Source organism: Scomber scombrus, chromosome 14, assembly GCF_963691925.1.
Source record: "Scomber scombrus chromosome 14, fScoSco1.1, whole genome shotgun sequence".
Classification (NCBI taxonomy): domain Eukaryota; kingdom Metazoa; phylum Chordata; class Actinopteri; order Scombriformes; family Scombridae; genus Scomber; species Scomber scombrus.
The window spans coordinates 12,289,137-12,314,125 of record NC_084983.1 but is presented as its reverse complement, the minus strand read 5'-3'; the positions used below and the strand labels follow the sequence as shown (position 1 = coordinate 12,314,125).

The 24,989-nt window shown below is 40.1% G+C and overlaps 2 protein-coding genes across 4 annotated transcripts; both read right to left on the bottom strand.

The window, feature by feature from the left end:
- Positions 1 to 1,221: 1,221 nt before the first annotated feature.
- Positions 1,222 to 9,781, bottom strand: si:ch211-114c12.2 (uncharacterized protein LOC336578 homolog). Of its 3 annotated transcripts, none has more exons than XM_062433003.1 (10): positions 9,694 to 9,781; positions 7,625 to 7,687; positions 6,740 to 7,435; positions 5,749 to 6,387; positions 2,743 to 2,858; positions 2,508 to 2,616; positions 2,251 to 2,335; positions 2,093 to 2,164; positions 1,856 to 2,005; positions 1,222 to 1,752 (listed from the first exon to the last, which is right to left on the bottom strand). In XM_062433003.1, the coding sequence occupies exons 2-9, from the start codon at positions 7,663 to 7,665 to the stop codon at positions 1,865 to 1,867; spliced, it is 1,899 nt and encodes a 632-aa protein (XP_062288987.1). In that variant the 5' UTR covers positions 7,666 to 7,687; positions 9,694 to 9,781; the 3' UTR covers positions 1,222 to 1,752; positions 1,856 to 1,864. The 3 variants fall into 3 exon arrangements, with proteins under 3 accessions (XP_062288987.1, XP_062288988.1, XP_062288989.1); XM_062433004.1 differs by having other exon boundaries at positions 1,222 to 1,747; XM_062433005.1 differs by having other exon boundaries at positions 2,257 to 2,335.
- A 2,826-nt stretch (positions 9,782 to 12,607) lies between these two features.
- map7d2a (MAP7 domain containing 2a) lies at positions 12,608 to 23,251 on the bottom strand. Its single transcript, XM_062433661.1, is given in 17 exon segments — positions 12,608 to 12,866; positions 13,050 to 13,716; positions 14,457 to 14,496; positions 14,716 to 14,766; positions 14,881 to 14,985; positions 15,751 to 15,925; positions 16,016 to 16,163; positions 16,267 to 16,631; positions 16,787 to 16,902; positions 17,016 to 17,113; positions 18,825 to 18,914; positions 19,579 to 19,675; positions 20,041 to 20,204; positions 20,848 to 20,925; positions 21,046 to 21,186; positions 21,590 to 21,739; positions 23,215 to 23,251. Coding segments are annotated over 17 exon segments (2,781 nt in total).
- Between the last annotated feature and the right edge of the window lie 1,738 nt (positions 23,252 to 24,989).

The window sequence follows — 24,989 nt, the reverse complement described above, 5'->3', positions numbered from 1 at the left end:
CGACACCATCCATTGTAACCCTCTGTGGTCTGCAGAGTATGTTGTGATGAGAAGTGGTTCTGTCAGGGCTAAGTTTAGCACAGAAAGACCAAGTGGTGCTCCACTCACTCTGCTCCCAAATATTGCTGCTGTGCCCCTGTGGTATTTGGGAGCATGTGTGCGAAGGACGCCGCTGACTAAAGGGCGAGAGCTGGTGTTTAAAGGGACAAGCTGGCATGCAGTTATACAAGAAGGGAGAGAGAAAGCAGATCCTGCATCCCATTCACCTCTGCAGTGTCAGAAACTTGTTTGAGTGGCCTCCCTTAAATGTTAAAACTACTTTAAGAGGCACTCCACTGATTTTACATGTAAAGTTGTTTACTGATCATCAGGAGGTTGATTCAGCCTGTGAAATGACACAATAACTTAGATGATAAGTGTAATCTCATATTGAAAGAGAAACTGTTGCTATGTGGAGGTTTGGGGGATTTCGAGCTTGACTCAAACCTAAATTTAATCAACAAACCACTTCCTCTTCTTTTTAATTTTCTCTTGTGAGTACCCGAACTTCAAAGTCCCCCTACAGTCATAAATGTGTTTTGTTTCTTGTTCCTAGAGTTGGATGATTGAGTTTCACTGTGCAGAATTGATGTATAGTTTGATACTAAAAGGCTGTTTTCGCATGTATCTGTTGAAGGGGGAAAGTTTCTCTTTCATCACCAGAAATATGAGTTTAAAGTTTGAACCTCTGAGTGAGATGTGTGACATCACAGCTACTTTGGAGCCATTCATGGTCCAGTATGCAGTTTACATAAATGTGAAACTTGGAGCCTTCAGTACACAAACACTGAGAATGGACTTTTCAGTGATGTAGAAGATACCATGTTAAACCTCTGTAATGGACAGTATTTGTATATTAATTTATACTGGATTTTCCAACGAGGGAGGAGTAGATTTAATTTTAAGGATTTTAGTTAGGTAGTTTGACTTCTCTACAGAAGTGCATTCAAGAGATTCTGCAACAGCCTGAAATGCTCATCAGCTCTTGGTAATTTCTACTCAACAGTAGTTATTACAGTATATCAAGAAGCATAACCCAGTGCTCATCAAAATCTGGATTATAAAAACTAGTTGTTTTAGAAACCCTGGATTACATTTTCATGATAATTAAAATAACACCACAGATCACAGTGATTCTGTGTGCAGTCCAAATCTACAAGAAAAACAAAGACAACTGTCATATAGAGCTTGTTAAATTTTATTTCAAGTCTCAAACAATAAACTGAACATGTGATTATACAAGTTTTACAAGTGGTAGCTAATTGTCATTTGACAAGCTTCAGTGTCTAATCAACACACCCATGATAAATCAAACAGGACATTTCATGTGATAAGTCTTCACAAAACATTAAGATGGGATATTAAAGTAAACATTTCTTTGACTTAACAAACCTGATAGATTTGTCGCTGGTAAGAAAAGAAAATGCAAAAACTATTAAAGTGAAATAAAGACTGCAGTTATCACAAGCAGCAACTCTCAAATCATCATATACACAGGGGAAAAAAGCAGGACAGTACAATGTGTATTTTACAAAAATCCTAAAATAAAGTACTGCAGTACTTCAGAGATGCAACTGAAACACTTGGGAACAAATGTAAGCAACAACAACTCCATATTATACAGGTAGGTTGGGATTGTAGTGGGGAAGGGGGAGTGTGTACAGTCCATCCAGCACCATGTTCTCCACCCTCATGTTGCAGACAGAGACTGTGCTGAGATCAAGAAAAAAACAACTTTTAATTAAAACATTTCTTGAAGATCTTAAACTAAATAACAGATGGCTTTGTCACAATTAATCAGGATTTGAGCCCTTACCTGAGTTTATCACCAGCGTTGTTGGTTGGGTCCTCTGTTATATGGCACTCGCTGACGCATCACTCTCATGTTGCGGTATTTGGACATGATAGTGTGACTTTTTCTGAAAACTGGTCTCTGATTCGGGAAGGGACGCATCACTAAGCTCTCCTAATGAAACACCAGAAATTCAAATATTAGTTAAAAAGAAAGTAGAGTCAATGTCCCCAATATATCCCTTTAAAAACGTATGCATACCATGAGTGGTCTTCTAACATTTCCTGATAGTTCAGGGCCTGTCTTCCTTGGACCACCAGGGAACCTCGGTCTCTGTAAAACACAAGAGTGAAGATTGCATACAAAACAATTAAATATAGAAGCACCAGTTCTGCACAGTCCAATGTAATTAATGTTACACTCACCTGCATGGGTCCGGGTCCTGGTCCTGGTCTCCTGAAAGGTCTCCCAGATCTGTGGTTGTCATGCATCATATTAAAGGGTCTGCAAAAAAAAAAAAAGGGGGCCATTAGAATCAAGACAGTCTGCATTAAACTTTGAATTGTATTTAACCATTTTTAGTCTTTACGGCTTCAAACTTTTTCATATAGCAACAAATCAGAGGGGGAAAATGTTCAAACACTGAGAAAACAGACTTTGATTGTGAGAAGTGTACCTAAACATTCTCTTATCCAAATATTCCTGTTTTCTGTCTTCAGGTGAAGATCTGGAATCAGTCTTTGACAGTCGGCTGCTTGATGCAGCATCTGCATCTGAACTGCGCTCTATAAAAATAGTGGGACGTATGTAAAAGGATGAGATTTGTAGACACTACAAAACAGTTGTACAATGAACACTGTCCTCAAAATTGTCCTTACATTACACAAGAACACAGAAAGAAGTGTACTTACCATTCTTGGGCTTTGGGCTGTGATCCTTTGAAGGTGAGTCGTCTTTGGAGGAAGAGCTTGGCCCGGGAGGCCAGTGGGACAAAACAACAAGGTCACGTTTCTCTATGGGAGAAGATCTGAGGAGAAATCAGTGGAGGCAGTGTTAAGAACATCCACATTCCTATCCCAGCTGCATGTAAGGCTTCAATCAGTGTGTGAACATTTTAAAATATAGCTTGGATACATATAAACGTCACATCTTTCAAGTTATCTGTATTAAAGGAAACAGAAAGCAAGTAAAATATCAAATTAACCTGTCAGCTGTAATGCAATTTAAACCAGTAATGAACAGCACTGTTTTGCAGGCAGACAAATGATTATAAAGCCACGCATCACACATGGGTACTTACAAAAAACCATGGAATGTCCATGCTTCTTTACTCCTATTTTTGTACCCTGAATCAATCTGAGCTCTCTTCATTTACTCAGTGATTTTTAAAGCCGGCAAATCTTGGAGGACTTTTAGATACTGGTCTAGATCACTTCATCAAAATCTTCTATCATCTCTCTTCCAGACACACAAGGACAAAGCCTTATTTTCATTGTCACACTTCAAATCTTCACAAAGTTGACTGCCAGGTCATTCCTAATTGTTCCTTGAGTAGTCTTCACTTTCATCAGTGAAAGAAAAGCCTCTCCAGATGTGCATCAGAGAGTAGATAGACATTTGAGACTTCTGTAGTTCTGAAGTTGATGCCGGAGCACGTCCAACTTAACATGTAAAATGTCCATTTAACAGCTTTTTCTCCATAGCTGTGCTGCAAGGTTTAAGAGATGATCCAGTGCTTGTCAGCCCATGAACAAGGCAGCTTACTGCAAGACTTCTATTCCTGTAGATTTTCTACTCTTCTTAAAAGTTGGGAAACTGAGCATGATGATCATCTGATTGGTAGTGCTGTAAAAATACAGTCAAAGAGCTAGCACAGTGCTCTGTTCTCTTCGTCATGGAGTAGTTTTAGCAGGAGCACAGAAATGATCTTCTTGTCCACCACTTTTTGATAACTTCAGCAGGTTGACATGTGCAGGTTTGTTTAGGTGATATAGACTTTGGTTATGTTAGCAGCTACTGAATATTCTGGTTTCCCTCAGTCTGTTGATGCACATCTCTGATTAGTACATTTAGGTCACATGTCAGACTAGACAGGAACTGACCACAGCACATGCTGACCTGTGGGTCCGGTCCGAATGCATTCACATCAGTAAGAATATAATAAAGTGGTATGGTAAGGCTGCAAAGACCGAGCTGAGCGCGTCTGTTCCCATGCAGTATCTAGCTGGAATTCTAGCCACGTGCAATCTCGGTTTTTCACCTTGTTTAAGTTCATTTTAATCACGATCTCCAGTAAATGCATTCTCTTAGCCTTGTTGTCTCGTCCTTTCCAGAGTTTGATGAAGATTCTTTCGTGTTCGCGGTCATGTTTAAAGAGAAGTCACGGCTCGTTTCACTGCAGACATGATTGGTATGATTAAAATGAGGGTGGCCATCTTGTAGCTCTATGGTCGCGCTAAGGTTCGATTTCTGCAAAAGTTGACTCGACCATCGTTGGTGTATTTCATCAAGATACTTCATTCCCTGGCTTTGTCATGGTTTAACAGCCTGATGTATGTCTGAATACTTGGGGTATTTAGAGAAACTTTTTTAGACCTTCATAACTGTAGCAAGGCAGAAAACTCCAGCACTTGTATGCAATGTATGAAGCGTAAGTGGTAGTGGTAGTTTGGTTCCTTAATTCTGAAAATCCTGAATGGGAATGATGCACCATCCACAAGCTGTCACTTCATTTGCAGAAACTTGAATTACACTCCAATAAACCAATCCCTCCAGCATAACTTAATTCACTTCACACGGTGCATCCACTTCCAGACTCCACTTGTGTGACATGAACTCAGCGTGACTCCAGGTCTATAACATGCGTATATGATGACTGCATGAAGATAAAAAAAATCATGAATATGTTGACTTGCTCGATTAGACAAAAAGGATCACTTGTTTGCTGGATTATTTGTCTTAACTATTCAACCGTTTTTAAAAAATGTTGTTTAAAGGCTTTTTAGTAGATGAAGTGGAACTTTTTGAAAAAGACATTTGTTTTTGTCATTTGAAGTGCATAAACTGAGTTATGTTCCAATTTATGAATTTAGCACTTCAAAACCTACTTTAACACTGATGGTCACCAGTAATGTCCTTCATCAACAGAAATTCCTTTTCTTTGTTTCATGGCTTTTTTTTCTGAGTGGCCAGCATCAATCATTGTTCTCCATCTTGACATCGTGATTATATTCAGCTTCATTCTTGGAAATTCTTTGTTCAAACATGACACTTGACCCATGTTTTAGTGCCGTCGACAGCTAGCGTTGGAAATTGCATCTCTTTTCCCAAGGTCCATGTATGACTGAAATGTCTCCGCAGGGCGATTTCAGTTTAAGTGATGTTAAGTGCAGTCCTCTTCGTGTTTAATTTCTTCAATTTACATACGCACACAGACTGTTTAAGACTACAGGTTGTAACTTCGGCTTCATTTTGTTCGATATCGAGGTTGAAGGGGTCTTCACGGCATGATGAAGAGCATTTCGTTCAATCTTAAGACACACTGCAGATAAACTGAGGAATCCTTCAACAGCTCCGATCAACTAATTTTTCCACAATCCTCATCAGGAGCATTAAATATTTTTGTCAGGTTTTCAAACCGGTGGGTTTTTACTGATGTGCTGCATAACAGGAGCACAAATTTAACAACTTCTCTTCAGCTCACTTGATAGGAGGGTAATGTGAAACATATGCAGCACGCAGACAGGGAGGCATTCGAAAACGTTTGTTGCTTTTCACCAACAGAATCAGTGTTGCACATTTAGCGCATTGCGTTATCTCCTTTTTTCACAGCTGGCACTTCATACAGAGACATTCTGTCTTGACCTCCTAATCATCATCAAGCCCCTTCGAACAGTGCTAGAAGGATAATACCGTACCTGTGTGTGTTCAAGGACCGGCGAGACTCCACCTGTTCTTTTCTGCTATCAGAGTCTCTCGAGGACTTGCTTGCATTTTCTTCTTCTCTCTGAGGCGACTCTTGTGGTTTTTCCCTCCTTGGTTCCAGCTTTTTCAGGGGAACTGCATTTGACTGGAAACGCTTCTTCCTGATAGCTAGAACAGAGCTGACATTTCCCCGTGAGGCAGAATCAACCGGACGAGGCTTGGGTTTGATGGATGGAGGTATTCTGAGCCTCATGAGAGACTCCGCTCTCATTTGTCTGCCTCTAACTACTAGACTTCTATCCCTGGGAGACATGGGTTTACCACCAAACGGCCTGGGAATACTGAGTAGCTGAGGTCTCTCTCTCCTGGCGTGTTTTGGATTGCCATGCTCCATTGCAGGGTCTGAGGAGGGCATGTTGATGTCTGATATCCTCCTCTTGCGGGGTCCTGCCATTAGCCTCTCCTGAGGGTTCCTGTGGTAGGAGGATGACGGTGATGGACCTCCTTTCCATGAGGGGGATCTGAAAGGGGGCAGGTGAGGGACATCTTGTGCCCTCTCTCTACTGTGGGATCTGCTGCCCTGCCTCTCCACCGGACCACGCTGCCGCCTGGAGTCTTGCTCAGATGACCACCTGCATATCCATCAGACAATAGAGAAATCATTACAATGACAGATCCATTGCCATGTTAAGTGGGAGGCGGAACTTTTAACTTTTATCTTAATGCAGCCCCTTCATAATGCCATGACAGAATGAAACAGGTAGGAGAAGTAAATTTTCACAGAGCAATTACAGACGTAACATTCCTCTCAATGGCAGGTGAAACCACATTTAAATCAGACCCCCATTAACACCCTCTAATAATAATGAGTAAGGGCAGAGTAGAGGTAATCATTATGACCCCTGTGACTGTGAGGACTGGGCCAGCTTCAGGCCTCCCTTTTAACAATTTTACCCAGCTGGGATTGTTGCTTCACTCCTGTACCTCTCTGGACATGTGCCTCTCCCCTGCATCTCTCTGGGGCTCCTCTGTGACCCAGAGGGCCCGTGCTCTCCATTGTGCAGATGAGAGAACACTCCAGGCTCGTTCCAGCGCTTCATGCCGTGACCTGAGTGCTCATAGGGCCTTTCTCTGGGGTTGTAATTCCCACGAGGGTCTCGACTCCTTTGATCCTGATGGGGGAAACCTGACTGCCTTTTGTGGCCTCTGAAAGACCCCTGGTAGGGTGGTGCAGGGCCTGGCTTCCTGTCGCCTGGGTGGCTGCGAAAATGTCTTGGGGAGGGTGACCTGTGACTGGAGGGGTGGCCATGAAATGGGGGGCCCCTTTGACTTGGGGATCCTTGTGCAGGACTGCGAGAGGATGAATGATGCTGAATGTGGGGGCCGCGGTTTTGCCTAGATGGAGAATGCCTCCTCTGGTTATGGTGTGGTTCCATTTTGGGAGGGTATGATTGAAAGGAATCCTGATTTGGGGACTTCCAGTGATTGAAACGTGGCTCCCTTTGCTCTCCCATTAGCGGGACTCTTTTGACAACCGGGGGTCGTCCTCTACCTCTGGATTCTCTCCAGTTAAAAGGGGCCTTTCCTTGGTAGCCCTGGACTTCTCTCCGACCTTTGGAGTTCGAGTTGTAATTGCCTTCATTGGGTCCAATACCATGTCCATGACCATCTCCATAGGGTCTGGATGGAGACAAAGAAAAAATAAGTGGATTATTGGATTACAGCAAATAACATCAATGTATTTATCATTGTGGTGGGAAAGGGCAAGAATATAGTTTTAATAAAGCTTTAATCATCGTTATTACCCATAACAAATTATTTAATCACAACAGCATCTAGGTGTGATTGAACAAAATCAATACACATTACCTGGACTTTAGGCGTGGTGGTCCAAAATGTGATCGAACCATCTTTGGAAGTAAGGGATCTAATCTATGGGGGGGGGGGGGAAACATATTGAGTTTGATAGTTGTAAGCAGATATAATGCTGGATATCTAAAACCAACCACAATCTGTGACCTACCCAGACTCTATGTTGAAACTAAAACCTAAAGCTGTACTAAACTAAGAAGTAAGGCTGTGTTAGATCTCTCCATGAGTGCTTCTCGTGTTTTAGTAAGTAACCCATCGAAATAAGTAAAACTACATTTCAATTTCAGTTAAAATTCTTTTCTCACCTTCTTGTTCTCTTTTTCTCATTCTTATTTTAGACAGGCTGGATAGTCAGTTAGATAAAAGTTGCCTAAACATTAACAATACTAAAAAACATTCAAATGCCTTTGAAAAAAACAAACAGTGCACTTGTTAAAATGTATAAAAAGTACCTTTGATGAAAATGCAAAATCAAAAACTGGTAATATTTAAATTAGGGCTGTTACGTCAATATCATGATATGAGGCTAGATATTGTCTTAGATTTTGAATATCATAATAACATGTGGAATCAAGTTGTCTTTTTGTGGTTTTAAAGGCTCCATCACTGTGGAGTTATTTATTTTTCTGAACTTAAGACTATTCTAGCCTTTATCCTCTTAATCCACATTACTGCTGATTATCAAAAATGTCATTGTATAAAAATAACTTTTTCAGGGCACCAATGGTCATCCCTACAATAATGTCATAAAATCAACATCAAGGTGTTAGGTCAAAATATTACAATATTTGATATTATCTATATTGCCCAGCTATATTATATGATACATTTCCAAATTACTACAGCTTTGCTCCTCCTGCAGTTAAAATGCTGACCAAATCTCATGTCACATCTTGTCACAATTCAATTTAAATACTAAATAAAATTGCATGTACTAAAAACTACCCAAATTATGCGATTCAAAGCAACAATAAAAGTGCATTATTTTCCCAAAAGAAGAGATTTAAAACTGCAACCGCCCAGCGTGCTAATATTTAACCTATTAATCAGAGATAAACGGTAAAACGAGTCAGCCTTAACCTAATCAGTACGGTCACAGATTAAATGGAAAATTACTCTGCATTCCTGCTTCTTCGTGATTTAATCCAACACGCCTTTTCACTCTGGTAGTATGTAAATTGTAATCAAATCAACGTGACAGTATGGGCGAAACTACCGTAGATGTTTACACGTTTATGTAGTTGTTCAATAAAACGTCTGTTTGTACAAATTAGACTTCACGGCCAGTGATTTAAGCAACAAGCGTCCAAACAGGGAGAGTTTCAGATCTTATTATTGTGCAATCTCTACATCAAAACTGTCACGTTTACCTTAAAAAATAAATCACCTCACACGTTCACGCAAATGTACCTTTGTCCACTATTCTTGGCGCAAGCAGCGACAGATTAGTGTCTGCGGTACTAAATTGAGACTGATCTCTCACAACAGCTGATCCTGATCTACTGTTATTGGAGGAGGGCTCATAAAACTATGCGGCCTCGTCCAACAGGCGTAGATTTAAGTACGCCAGATGACTAAATAAAGCAAAAACCAAAACCGAAATAAGATTTTTAAAAGGATTAAAGCGTTTGGTTTGGGTGTGTTTTCTATGGTGGTCGCTGCTTCGGTTTCAGCCCCGATGTGAAATCCTGGTTTAAGATAAAGGGCAGATCGTTCCTCCATTTTTGGTAAAGTTAGAAGTGACTGTAAACTGCCAGGTAAAATAGCACGACTCAGTCGTTATGTTGTTTTTTTATATGGGCACACCAAACCCTACACTGGACTAGTACTGTAGAAAAGTCAATTCAGTAGCATTCCGTGTCGGGTTAGTTTATATTTAGCAACACAACCGTGCAGATCGCGCTAAAGCTAAGTTAGCTCTAACAAGGCCAGTTTGAATCGTTTTCAGACACGGCTCACACGCTAAGTCATTTTAACATCATAACCAGTACTTAAAAAAAACACATACCGACTCTTTTACTTTAAACACCTGTATGTACAATGTAATAATTTAGCTAATTACTTACCAAAGACCAGTCGTCGTCGAGTCGTTGAACTGGATCAGAGATACGTGCGACACAGCTCAGCCGCTCTTCTTCGTGGCGTCTTCCTCGCCCTTTGACTCAGTGTGATCGCTGAACTGAAGCGACCCCCGCCGGACAGAGTGTGAACTACATGTCCTCGCAGACAACTCGACAGCTTGGAGGCCCTCACAGGCTATGTGTTTACCTCGTTACAGTTTTTTCTGATTGTTTAGGCACTATCTTTGAAACTATAGGCTATTTTGCTAAAGTCTTCACACTAACCACAAAACCTTACACCAAACCAGCAAAACATTACATATCTTTTGCAAAAGCAAACTATTCTTGCAAAACTCTTCAAACTCTTTTTTTTTTTTTTTGCATCAATACAGTGCACAAACCATCATTTGAATAAGCACAAACTACATACTGATAGTATAAATGAAGACAACGTGTGGCTTTTGCTTATTCTTTGTGCAGAAAGTGCAAGTGTGTTATAATATTACAAACTGACTGTGAAGCAGAGAACATGCACTCAGTTTGGCACACTTGGTAATGCATCGGCTACAAGCGTTAATGGTTTCAAAAATAGTGCTTCAACAATCACTGTTTTAGTTTAAGCATTCAGAAAAAACTGCATTGTACTCTCAAGCGGTTGAGGTATGTGTCATAATAATTAAAAAACTAAATATACAGCTGTTGTATCAGACTGCATTTGGTTTAGTTTTACCCAACTGAGTATATGTTTGTGTTCTATATATGTGTGATTTCTAATTTGTTGTACATGTCTTCAATTATTTTCTTCTTGTAATTTCTTGTTTGTGTTACAAAGGTGATTGATCCCAACTGCTTATTAACACAGACACACATAAAAACACAGAATTCCCAGTTTTACATTTTATTGTTTCAGGTAACATTGTTATGACCATGCTAACCATGCACAATGTCTACAGTAAGTACATAACTGAAAGAGTTAATTTGACTGTGATAAACTGTTTGGAAACATGGGTTTGAAGTGGGTTAAACACTTTTTTTTAGGTGGTTGTGTATATTATTTCTTTATACTCAATCACTTTTCCATAAATTCAGTCCTCTTTGCAAAAAAAGCATCATTTTAGTCAATGTTTGAATATGCAAAATATACAGCAAATCCTAACTTTCAAATACTGTATGGTGCTATATGATTACTTCACCTAAGACAATTCAAAAAGCTATTGTCAGGCTTTGTATTGTCTGAGGAACACTAAATGTCACTTTATAGGTGACATGATAATGTCAACAAGCTGTTGGGATTCTTGTTTGCAGCATGGCGGAAAAGATTAATTTTAAACTGAGGTTCAAGTATTACAGGTCAAACACAGCAATCGTAGTGGCCTAACAGAGAGGATAAACATAAACAGCCAGAAGACTGTAACATAGTCAGCACAAAAATCCACTAACTGATAGGTCCCTCATAAGGCATCTCTACTGAAATTACATTTAGACATGACACAGGGAATTAAGTATAGCAATTGTCAGTTATTTTATGAACTTCTCAAGAAGTTAAAGGAGTTCACTGGATAATACAATAGATGGAGAAAACAGCATCTGTATACTGTAGCTACAAGACAAAGTTACAAATATTGACTGTTTTGGCGAACATTCTTGCCCCATCAGTGCATTTCAGCCATACAAATCAATAACCAGATATTATATGTCCAGTAAATTATTGCATCTATTAGACTTGTGCCTTGGAAACCTTTCACATAGCAAGGCACACCTATGAAAAACATTTTAAATGACATGAAGTTGCTCAGCTGTCAATATTTTCATCATCGTTAAAGCCATTTTATCAATGGAGATATTGAAAAATGGGCACCCTGCCTTTGGAATAAACTATTATGAATGCAATTATTGCAAATTTGCTAATTCAAGTAAGGGTGTCACTGAAGTCTACAACAAAATGTCATTATGTACCATCATTTGTATTAATGCTATTTTTTAAATGTGCGTTAATATTCAAGTTGACAGCTTTGGGCTTTCTCACTTACGCGCAGTTAGAAAGTCCCAGTAAAACATACAAATAAATAAATAAATAACGGGAATTATTTCATTGCCATGAAATAAAAATAATCCCATGATCAGACCTCATTGGGGAGGAAGAATGAAGGACTGCAGCGGTCCTGAGATTCCTGTTAGGTTTTAGCTTGCCAGATAACTTCCAGCCAGATCAATCATCAATGCATGCATGCTTGCAGAATGTGCTAAACAGTATTAGCTAGACATAAGTATAAGTATTAAAAATTATAAATGGTAATCATGCCTTTTCCTGCAACGCACTGAATTGGATCTAAAAGCTTAAGAGGGTCATGTGGAAAGGCAGAGGTACAAATGCAGTCACTGATGATGATTATTTGATGCTATGAGCAAGCTTTTCTCCAGTACTGGGACTGTAAGTAGAGAAACCCAATGAGGATAAATGGTAGATTCCTACCAAGCTACTGTAAGTCAGCAATAATGTTCTCTAAATTTTTATAATATTCAAAACCCTGATATTTGTCTTTTTTTGTTGTTGTTGTTATTGTTTAAACTTATTCACTCTAGACACACCCTCTCCCTGACTCTGTTTCATATGTGCTCTCTTGCATACGCAGGATTCCTAAAAACAAGAATTGTAGGATTTAACAAAAGCTTTGACACAATTTTTCCACGGCCAGTTGCTATATGTTATTATAATATACTGTAGGAGATGTTTCAGTTATATTGCAAGTCATGATTTACAGTTCTTTAAGTCTAACTCTATGGCTCTATTCCCATATTTGTAGCAACACAGGGGCCAATTTTACAAATATGACGCCCTGTGTGTGTGTTAGACAGAGAGAGGGAAGAGAGGGAGAAGGCAAGCGAGAAAGGAAGAGTGAGAGAGAGAGATATTAATGGACTACTGGATCTTTAGTTTATTTGAAGACGGAGTCGACATCCCAATGAGCTTTGAGTCTGACATAGGACTGACAACGCCCCCAATGAGGTTCTTGTTGCAGTCGCCTATATTGCCTTCAGAAGACAGTTTGGGGTAGGTGACGCTGCCTGTCAGGTCCAACAGGTCTTCAAGAGCACGGGTGTTACTTATGCTGCTGGGCTGGATTTCATTAACTGGTGAGAACTCTGGTATTGAAATCAGTTCCTCCTTTGAAGCTGGGCTGAAATGTAGTAATACAAAAAAGCAATTAATTATAATATTTGGCATTCTTGACACTCAAAAGCATTGGTGTACTTAAAGACCCATTGTGTGATGTGGTGATACTAAACAGTACTGCTAATATTTCTGAAAATAAGGTTATAAAGTCCCAACTTTAATAATACTGGATTACCGTATGACTCACCTCACCTCCATGGATTGCACCTCATCACCAGACCCTGTTCCCTTCACATCCAGTGGCTCCAGCTTGATGATTGGCGGTGATAGGTGTTCCACCGGCAGGGGTTTCACAGGGGGTCTAATAACCTCCATCGGGGACTTTCCTTTTGCTTTCCCCTCAGCTGTCGACACATGCTTGTTTTGCGGTTTGCTTACCTCAGCAGTTAGACGGCAACCGATCAAGGCATTTTCCTCACCCTTAACTGCTCCATTCATCATACCGCCCTCAGTTTGGTTCACTTTGGCATCTGCTGTCTTGGTTGGCTCTTTTTTTATTTGGTCTGCGGCTTTAACGTCTGCTCTGTGCTGTTTGTTTACATTCATTTCCACCTCTCCCTCCTGTTTAGCCTTTGGAAGACAGGCTTTTCCATCTTTGTTAAGTTTGCCTTCACTGGATTGTTTGGTGTCTGGTCTCTTGTCGGAAACACTGTTTGTTGGTGTCACTTGAGGAGTGTTGTTTTTAACTTGCATACTCTTCTGATTGTCCATCTGTGCTGCTGCTGCTTCTTTCTTTACCAGGTCATTCTCCTTCATGTTGCCATGGACTTTGAGCTGTTCTTTAACCTGAAACTCAACCTTTTTGACTGCTTGCTCTTTCACCTGAGCATTACATAGAACAGTCTTTACCTCCCCTGTGGAGAATAAAAAAAACATCACAGTGGGCTTCACTTTATTTGGACGGTCCATGTAACATCAACTGCATTTCTTTTGAGTCTATTCTTGCTAACAGTGAAAGCAGAGGACACATATAACCAGGACTTTTGGAAAAGCATATTGATACTGGCTCAATTGCAAATGCCAGTTGAGTTGAGAATTAACACTGGACAGCTCAAATAAAGTGTTGGCTCACAATCTTCAGTGCAGCCCCTTAGAGAGACCACTGAATGATTCTTTCAAGGGCATTTTCAAGAGCAGCTAATTTTACAGTCAGCTCCCATGGTACAGCTCTAAAGTAAAAGGTGCCCTCTCAGCACTAAGAGTCCTTGGCGGCTGCTCCATATTTCAGAAAGTATTGTGTAACACTCACCCAATGGTAAATGCATGAGCCCAAGCACAAGCAATATGATTATATTATATTCAGCATAGTCAACTTCAGCTCAGATAATAGCTGTTCATTCTTCTTAGCAAAAGCCAAAGCATCATAATAATTCAAACAATCAGTAAACTTCTAATTTGTTCAATGCAGGATACATATCATCAAGGTTTGAGACAGCTCATAACAGTTGAGATTACTGCTGCACATGCTCAGAATGAATACAAATTAAAATCTGTTTGCATTTTCACAGCTAGAAGGCATACAGGGAGCGGTGGAGCAAGCAGGGGACAGCAAGCAAACTCAAGTATTTGCAGGATGACTGAACAACATACTAACCTGGCGGTGAGACAGACTTCGTCTCCACCTGCTCCTCCTTCTGATTCAATGCAGAACAGAGATGATCGAGTCAGTGTTTGTAGCAATCAGGACACAGAACCAAAGTATCAGCAACAGTAGGATTTAATAAAGTATAGTAAAATAATGACAACAGAAAGTCAGTTTAATAAATTATGGTTGAAAAAAAAATTACACAATCAGCAGGTGCTTAAAGGCAGCAGGACTACTGTATGAGAGCAGAAGGTGTCTCTTACAGTACCTTCAACTCAGCTTCACATTTCCTAGTTCTCTTCATGATCTCTTCAATTCTCTGCAAAAATATACCAACATTTAGTCACTGTGTGAGCTGGTGGTGAATTGAGATGCACAATTGTATTTGAATAGCAACATGCAGTTGGCTTGGTCTCTTTTTGTATAAAATAACCTTTTTTCTTAGTTGTCTCTCCTCCTCTTCTTGTTGTGTCTGCAGTTCTCTGTCTTGCCGCTGACGTTCTGCTTCCTCTTGAGCTTGGACTTTATTTTTTTCTTTCTGTTAAGATCAAGATGATATCTACTTGTAAGCAGAAACTGTAGAAAGAACATACTTGACACAATATTCAAATACATGGGTCAATGACGTATAAGGATTTTTCAACAGGTACATTTAAAAATAATAAATATGGGAATATCTATTGCAGTAGTTCAAACATTAAGAATGTTGAGTACACATAAATTCATGTTAAAATAGTAAATTATGTGTTTTATGTGTTTTTCCATCTCGATGAATTAGAACTGAATAAAAAAGTCATGTGGTGCGACCATGATCTATCTTAAAATAAATGAATTGAAGTGTTTAGAAAACAAAGTATTTGCATGTCTTTTAAGTTTTTGCAAATAATAATCTCATATTCATGTTCTATAATGTCACAGTTGCCTTCTTAAATGTATGTAAGACTTATTTTTCCTGTAAATTGCTTAAAAATGATTTAAAAAAATTAAAAATACAATTCAGTTAAGCATACTGTATCAGTGATTAATATTAAAAGTGCTATTTTACTCTGAATTTAATACAGTTATTGGTATTATTGGTCGCACCACATGATATTTTGTCACTTTAAATAACAGAAAAATTACTAATAACTTGTGGTTTTTGAAAAGTTAAAGTGATTACATATAAAGGAAAGGTACTACATATATATGGTATTTTTTTAATCAATTTAAAGCTTTTTCTAACTGAAACAAATGCAGTCGGACTGAAAATGTAGGCGTCACGTCATTGACCCACATACAACATTAGGACATGATGACCGCTAACCTCTTTGTCCATTTCTTGGTCCTTCTCTTGCACATCTTGTTCTCGTTTCTCTTCTTCTTGTTTCAACCTGTGAGCATCTTCCTCTTTTTTTGCCTTGTCTTTCTCTTGCTGAGCCTTCAACTCAGCCTGTCGCTGCTCCTGTGCAAGCTGCTTCCTGAGCTGTTCCTCCTTTAGTCTGATTGGAAGGCGCAAACACTCGTCATACTCATTTAAAAACATACAGTATATTTAATGCTTTAATTTGTGATTTATGTAATGAGCTCACCTTTCTTCTTCCTCTTGTTCTCGTTTTTTCTCTTCCAGTTCTTTTTGAGCTCGAGCCAGACGCCTGCGCTCTGCCAGCAACCTGGTAGCCTCCTCTGCATTTGTTGTGCCAGCTGCCGCCTTGCCTGTGGACATGCATGCTGCTGATTCTGTCAAACACAGAAAAGACTGGTGTAAGAATCATCTAAATGTACTAAAACTGAGCATTCAGTAAGGTAACAACTACTTCAATGTCATTTGTAGAAAATCAACCTTTTTTCTTTTCTCCATCCTGAGCATTGCATTCAGTCTTCTCTGACAAATCCGCTTTGTGGTCCTTTCTGTCAGGGGACTGATTTCTTTCAGATGTGTCGCCTTTGATGGGTTTATCCAAAATTTCACACTTAGATGATGATGATTTTATTTCAACCACGTTCCCCTCAGCTTTTGAAGGTGGATTCATGCTGTCGATGTCGGTAGACTTTTTTACTGCTGTCTCAGTCTTACATTGTTGTTTTTCCGCCTTCTTATCTTCTGCTTTCCTATCATCAGTCGGCAGGGTTGGACGATGTCTTATAGGAGAGTGATGGTACTGATGTGCTTTGCTAGGAGACTGGGCACGCATTTTAGAGGCCAGCCTGAACACAGATAGAAATGTTTGGTGTTTCATAACAGGAAAAACAAAGAGTGCTGTGCAAACGTTTGACTTTTTAAACCCCCACCAGGTAACCTTGCCCCAGCTGACTGCCACCTTTGCCCTCCCTTCAATTCAGCACCAAAGAAATGATCTCACTTGGAGGTAGTGGGGGAAGCCAAGTGCTTGCTGAAATTAGCTGGAGATTCAGATCTTCTCACAGGAGATCCGCAACCTGGGGATGCAGTTCTTCTTTCTCTGCGCAGACGTTCTTTCTATAAGCAAGGTGATTTAAGACATAACATCTTGCAGTGTGTATCCATTGACGACTGATTCTCAAAAGTGTTATGTAAGTATGTTAAAGTAGAGCATAAGTGCGTGGTCTGACCTTGGGCGTATTGGGAGTGGACTGAGAGCCTCCCTGAAGTCCAGCTCTGTCAGGGTTCAGCGAGCTGCAGAAAGGTGACCTGTGAGGGCTGCAGGGTGCTGCATGATGACAAACACAATGCTTATCAACAATGATGGTAAATAACAAGTGACAGAGGGATATTAATACAGTTGCCAGGGAGTGGGGGCTTTGCTTGGACAATGTGTGCTGCACTCGTGTGAAGCTTACAGACTCATTTCAAAGTAATTTGGTAGAGATGATCATGTAATACAAATTGATATGAGAGACCACAAACCTAAAACTTTAGGTATAAATGTATCAGAAATACAGCCATCCATGTCTCATGAGTGATACGTTGCTCCTATCTGGTTGAAATTGTGGTAGTGATTTTTTGTTTTGGGTAGATATTGATTCCCCAGTATTTGTCCTGACTGGGCAGGGTCAGATATTGATCACATCTTTCAACTGATTCATCCAGTCAGACATAATGAGGTCTGTTCATGTCACATTTCTAGGAATCAATCCTGAGTCTGTATGCATCCTTGCAGTGTGATGCAAGCACACACATGCCAGCATGGCGACTGCAAACAATAATCCCAAACGAATTCCTCTCTCTGCCACACCCAAAACAATGACAGCAAATGAAAAAACACACACACACAGACCACACACACAAAAGCAAAGGGCCTAAACATTTAACGCATAGTACAACACTACAAACCGTTTTCTTGACATCCCTTGTATCGTCCATCTGTCACCATCTGTAAAGAGTAATCTCTAAAGATTGCATCCATCTCAGTGGGATGACTGTATCGGTGTCTATTTTAGTGCACGTATTTCTCTTCTAGGTCATGTGCAATTTATCTCAAAAACCGTCTGCTCCAGGCACCACAACCACTTAGCTGCTTTCACTTTGAAACCCTGATCCTCCATTATAAAAAAACTAACAAAAACAAAACACATCTACAAACAGTGAAAATAACACCCATAGTGTTTGAGATCAGTGAGAGTTTCTAATTATTCTAATCCAGTGGCCTTTCGCCTGTTTGTAATTACTGAGAGTTTCCTAATCTGGGGAAACTAATCCGGAGACTTGTGGGAGAAATTTACAAGAGAGCATCTGTTTATCAAAAAGTCACATGGCAATACTAGTCTGAAGGTGATGAATTAATGAAGCAAAATAAGGACAACACCTTTCTACCAACAAGACTCTTTGAAATAGCTGATGCTTTTGCATTCTCTTAATGGCCTCTTTTTTCCCTGCATGGTGGTCTGCTTGCAGTCTCACTGCAGTTTGCCTCGACAATGTCTCTCCAGGACATTAGGAAGATGGAAGTGTGTCAGCTTGGTTTTGCCTGAAAATTAGGTTATTTCAGATTAAGACCAGTATTTCTGGATAGATGTTTGACTATGTCTGTATAAGCTTCTGCACTGATAACATATGCCTATTAATTAGCATCCCTGCAGCCTGTCTCCACAGTGTTGTGCTTCCACACTTCAGCAGTAACTGAAAGATAAAAACCACTGCAGCAAAGAAAAACACAGCGAAGATACTAAAGCCAGTAGTGCATACAAGATGAATTTACAAACACAGAGTATCACATTCTCAATAAGAACCATTGAAAGATAAAAAACAACAGAAAAGCTTAACATGCACGCACTATAAACTTCTGTACAAAGATATGCCTTTGGTTTAAGGTGAACGTTCAGCCCGTCAAAAGACAAAACAAACACAGACATCATAACTGTAGGATGTACATGAGCCGGGGATACATTTGGGAGGGGAGGGGGGCAGGGGCTTAACTTTACCAGATTCGCTGACAGCAGGAAGGGGGGAGGCAATGCCATGGGAAAAGGCGGAGGCAGCAGAGAAAGGGAGTGGGGCATTCTCACTGTCACCTATAGGTAGCGGGCGGAGCAGAGCAGAGCAGACAGAGCATTATGAACAGTTTATCATCCAGCAATTCCTCATCCAGCTGTAGAGACCTGGATGTGAGTTAACATACCAGCGATGATGTTGTGATATAAACTTCTCTTACACCCTTTTGTAATTTGATTTAAAGCCACCGATCATTTTTGTGTTATTTTGACTTTCACCTCTGTCAATCACCAGAAGTTTCAAACATTTTAGTGCCACACAGGCAAATACACAGACTTCAGAACAGATATGTAACTCCATCCTGTCTCTGTGGGAATCCAGGAACACGCACACATTTCTGCTCATGCGTACTTCAGCAGCCAGGCTGTCTGCAATGATCAGGCCAAGAGGAAGGCAATGTCTGAAACACACACGCACAAGCGCGCACACACACACACATGCACGCACGCACGCACGCACACACGCACGCACACACACACACACACACACACACACACAAACCTAGAGCATACTGTTTAGAATGGTATCTCACAGAAATACAGAAAAACTGCAATCCTTTTGAATAAAAAAAACAAAGTTTTTTTCTTCCATATCCTGCTGCTTCACGGTTTTAAATCATTCACTCTGTCTGCCATGCTTGTATCAAATACAATCCCTAACTACGTCTGTAAGCTATGTTCTTACCTCCTCCTGCAGGGCAGCCCCTGCTCCAGCGTTTGGTCCTCTGCTCCAGCTGAAGGCTGCGCTCCAGAGAACGTTTCATCAGGGCCTCCAGTCGCTCCTGAACACAACATAATTGAGCCAACTTTTATTTGAACTGTCACCCTTTATACTTTCAATATAAAGCCATGTCTAAGTGTGTTTTGAGGTCCTAACAGGTTATAGAGGCTGTGAAGAATGTATTCACTCATGTAATATTTGTTCAATCAAGAGATGTATGCAACAATTTTCAATTTAAAATGAATGAAGTTTCAGTCAACTTCATCTATATGTCTTCAAGAACATCTGGTACATGAATTGTGAATATCTGAAACCACTGCTGATCACTACAATCTTGCACCTGTCCTGCACAAAACAAAAAAAAACACATAAGCAACCTTGCAGGCTTAGATTTGACAGATATTGATAATATATTTATCATCTGACCCTCTCCTCTTCGAACTGCTGCCTCCTCTTTTCCTCCACTGCAGCTCTGCGGAGATCCTCTTTCTGCCTATGCTCCTCCAACCGCCTCCAGCGTTCCTCCACTGTGCGTTCATACTGTAGCCGAGCCCTGCGCTCCTTCTCCCTGATCAGCTGCTCCCTGGCCACTGAAAGAGACAAGACAAATGGCTGCTACAGGTTACATGGAAAAAAAGTAAGCGTTAATGAGCCAATGTTGTTGCCAGTGGCTTTTTGATACTCAGCTGGTCTTGGAGAGTTCAGTTATATACAACAGTAGAAATAACTGACTCAACGACAATTTGAATCTCTCTTCTCGAACATTTTTCTGTTGGTTTTTATTGTGGGATCGCCCTCATTTGTCGTTATCTGAACTTGTGTTTATTACAGTGAATTTGATTTTGTACGTCAATCCATGCCCAAGATTATTATGAAGATAGAAGTCCATGTCATCGTGAGGCAACTGCTAGAGTGGCAGGATTATCTGTGAGTGCGAGACCTACTTTTGTGAACTATTGTGTGTTACAGTCACATCGTCTGACGTGACACAGCTCATCATATCAGAAACCCAGTGAACTCAGAATTAATCTTTGACTAGATAGCAAAGCCCTTCCATAAGCAATTAAACTGTAGAGAGAGATATAACTGTAGAGATCCTGCCAAAAAACTTTACAGGGAAACTGAGGGGCACTGAAAAACCGAAACCTGAAGGCATTTCAGACAGTCTCAAAAAAAGAAAAAAGCATCTCTGAGATGTTAAAAGTTAAAAAAGCTCCTTCGTTCATCACCTACCCAGGCTCCTCTCCCTCTCTTCGCGCCTCTCTTTGGCTAAACGCATCCTGTCGTCTGTCTTCATGTAACCTTCCGCAACTGAGAGAATGAATGAAGATGTCAGAGAACAAAGAGAAGAAAAAATACAGGCAAAGTCAATGCAGCCTAATTAAATGAGGGAGAAATGGCAATTTATTGGAATCAAATAGTGAGACTTACTTTGTTTACCTGCATGGTTGCTGCTGATGTTAGCGGGTAAGTGTGAAGGCGACGCATGTCCATTTAATTGCGGTTTCTTCTCTGTGTTGGATGGAGCTGTAATCCCCATGACAGAAGGACAGAGAGCACACGCAGTTTTGTCTTAAGAGGTATGACATCAGCACCACAGGACTGACCTGCAGTGCTGCTGTACTACCAGCAGAGGGAAGGTTTCTTTAGCTCAGTGTGGACCAGCTCTTTATGCACTGTGTTGCAAAACACCAAGTAACCTTATGCCAAAGGCAAACTGCAGCAATACAAAGGAGAGCGGAGGAGACTGTCTCTGCGTGATAGTAACTCTAGACATGCTGATTGTTGCAGGTTGTTTGTCTTAGATGCTGTAACCAGCAATCACTAATTACAGCTCTGAAACATTCAATAGTTCCTAAATATATAGACCTTCATATTCATATTGTACATTTTATAATGTTGGTCTGGTAGATGTGCAATAATCCTAGTCATTGTGCACTAAGTGATTACCCCAACCCCCCCCAGATGACACCACTTGTAAAAGAGTGTGTGAATCTGACTTGTGCGAAAGAAGCCAGAATGGATTACTCACTGGTCTTTCCAGTCCGGGCTGGGGAGCTGTGACTGTTTGTCGGTGATCTCTTGTCAGGAAGTAGAGTGATGGACGGGGCAGCCATCTTTTCACCTAATGCAAAAAAACAAATAAAAGAGTAGATTAAAGTTTTGATCCAAAAAATAAGCTCAACTCACACCAGTTGACTGAGAAATTGTGTGTGAATTAATAACTTGACTGGTATGAAGCCATGAAACTACAGTCACAGGATGTGTGTGTGTTGAAGATGTGTGTGAATTAGTGTTCACAGCTCACACAGGCACATCACATATTAACTCAGACTATGAAAAGCCTGTAATAAAGATATACAGGCTCCTAAATTGGAGTAAATATGTCAAATTTGAAATGTTAGATATTTGCTAATTATGATGCATGTAGCGATATAATATAAAACAATAATAAAAAGATGATATCATAATACAAGTTATAACAAAGAATGAATAAATAATACGTAAAATCTATTATTTAATGTGGCTATTGAGTGTTGATATTGTCTCCAAGTTTAATATCTTGTCAGAGTAGTTGGATCTTTAGAAAGAGCCTCTCAACAACCATGTGAAAAAGTTGAATTCTACAAATTTACTGAATCAGTTTGTGCACTGTGGGCTAAACTGCCAACACAGTCGCTTCATTCGATCAAGTGAATTACTCTTTTTTCAGTCAGTGCTTTTTATTGTGCACTGGAATCTGGCAGACAACACCAACTCCCTTGATGTGATTTGGCTGATGGCAGACAAAAGAGCTGCTGCTACTGCTGCTGCTGCTGCTTTATGTCACTTAACCTAAATGTTTGCGCTCAACGGTCTTAACTAAATTACTGAATACATTCATCATGCTTAACTTGTTTCTCATTGATCTTTTCAGTGTTTTTTCAGTGTTTCGTAGAAATGCTCAACAGTGAATTCAATTTCTCCTGCATTTGTCCAAGCTTTTAAAAAGAGGTCTAAAAGTTCCATCATTAACCAAAATACCCTTGTGTCTCTCTCATTCTCAATGGAGCACTGTCAACGACCCTGTCTTCAGCCCACAAAAGGGGGTCGACACTCATAAAAATGATAGAGTATAATCCCTGGGCCTGTCCTGTGTCATAACCATCAATCTAGTCTTCCTCTCTCTCTCCACCCTTTTGGACCCTTTTATCCGATTGAGTCGCGTCATCACCAAAAAAAACGGCAACACACACACATGGCCTGATTTAGCTGTGAAGTGATTTAAAGCTGTAATGCTGACATCCCATCGCCATATGAGAACATGTAAATTATACAATGACATGAAAAAGAAACACTTTTACTGGTGATAAATGAAGCACTAGGCCTATTGATTAGGGTTTATTTTAAAGGAAATAAAGCATCGCTGCATTTGTTTGCATGCATCCAGTGAAAGCCTTGGGTAATAAACACAACAGTGTTTATAATGGATCGTCAGTGCAGCCAGCATCATGCACATCAAGCAGCGGAGGGAAATGGCAGTTGCGTCATTCGTGAGTCTGCAATCACAACAACACAGAGCCCGATAGATCAGCCATACAGACGATACACAGAGCATACCTGCTATTGCACTGGTTGATGTGACTGTTTTCGCCATGGTAGCCGATCAAAGGTTGTTTCCACGCTGGCACTCAAAACACTCCGCAGTGATGCCAATGCAGTACAGGTATCCACTCCCGTCCACTGCAGCAGTACGCACAGCCACAGCGGACAAAAACAAGCACGCACCATTCAATTAGATGCTCTGTCTGAACTGAAGGTCATTATGAAGGCTGGATGATTGGCAAGAGCGGGGAGTCTTGTGTAGATGAAGGAGAGAGAGAGAGAGAGAGAGAGAGAGAGAGAGAGAGAGAGAGAGAGAGATGCTGGGACTGGAGCGGTGACGACGATGCGCACAATAGAGTTTACTACCGACCGACCACACCGTGCGTCGCAGCTTAAGCCCGCCCTGATGCACAGACTATTAGTGTAACACATTACCGGTAGATAGATGGAGGAGATTTTTTCTCTGCACATTGCTCATTCAGCTCCAAATCAAATTTGGTTCAGTTCACAGTAAAGCGTGTAGAATTAGTGGAAACTGCCGGCCTATACGAATACAATTTGCACCATAATGCGGCAAATGGAGGCCTCTTGGTTTTAATCATATTGCACAACAGGTAACCTATTGTCTCATGTTTCATGCTCAGATGCTACAAAAAGGCCTCAAGCAACTTGTTAAAATTGGGATCTTAAATCTTATTTGTACTCAACAGATTGCTGAACATCACATTAAAATATGTTTTTATTTTTGAAAGATGCAAAAAAAGAGGCCAAAAAAATTATTCCTGAGCAAATATTGACTTTGGAGGATTCTGGACAAATCTCTGCACTACCAGTTTCTGCTACACTGTAAAAATAAAAAAAATAAAAAATTCCCATTGTTTTTATGGGGAAAAAAAACTGGCAGCTGAGGTTGCCAGAGTTATTCGGTAAAAACATATGGCAAAACCGTAACCATCTTTACAGAACAACCTGTAAAAAAACAGTTTAATTCAGTAAATTCAACATTGGATTTCTGCTGAATCAGCATCAAAATCCATACTCTTTATCCTCTCTAGAGGGTCACAGAGGGGCTGGAGCCAATCCCAGCTGTCATTGGGCGAGAGGCAGAGTACACCCTGGACAGGTCACCAGTCCATCACAGAGAGTAGAGACATACATTCACACTCACAGGCAATTTAGAAAGACCAATTAACCTAAGCTGCATGTTTTTGGAAGGAAGCTGGAATACCCAGAGTGCATACAAACTCCACACAGACCGGCCAGCTAACCACTACTCCCAATGCCGCCTGATCTTAGTTGTCGCTTGTTGTATACAGAATGCCATTTCACTGAAAAATACCAAACAAACAACATTATTTAACCGCAAAAGCCTCATTATAAGATGTAAAGTATAAGGTATAAGATATATAAGGTATATGATATTATAAGATTATAAGACATTTCATGCCACAATAGAAGTCGTTTAACTCCGTAAATTCCCCTTAAAATCTACAAATAATGTTAATCTAACACTATCATGTTGTCATTTCAACTGCATTATATTGCTTTTTTTTCTGCGTTTAAACTACAGTAGGCTAATAGGTAATTTCTACAAAGATATATGTTTTTTTAAAAACATTTTCTTTCTTTAAATTTAACAGTTACTTTTGGTTTAGTATTTTACAAAATAGTATTGTACAGTAAACAATGCTCCACTGCAGTTCCATTTACAGGTTTTTGATGTCATCATTTTACAGTATTTCAGTGTTAATTATATGCACATTTTTTTTACAGTGTATCAAAACCACCAA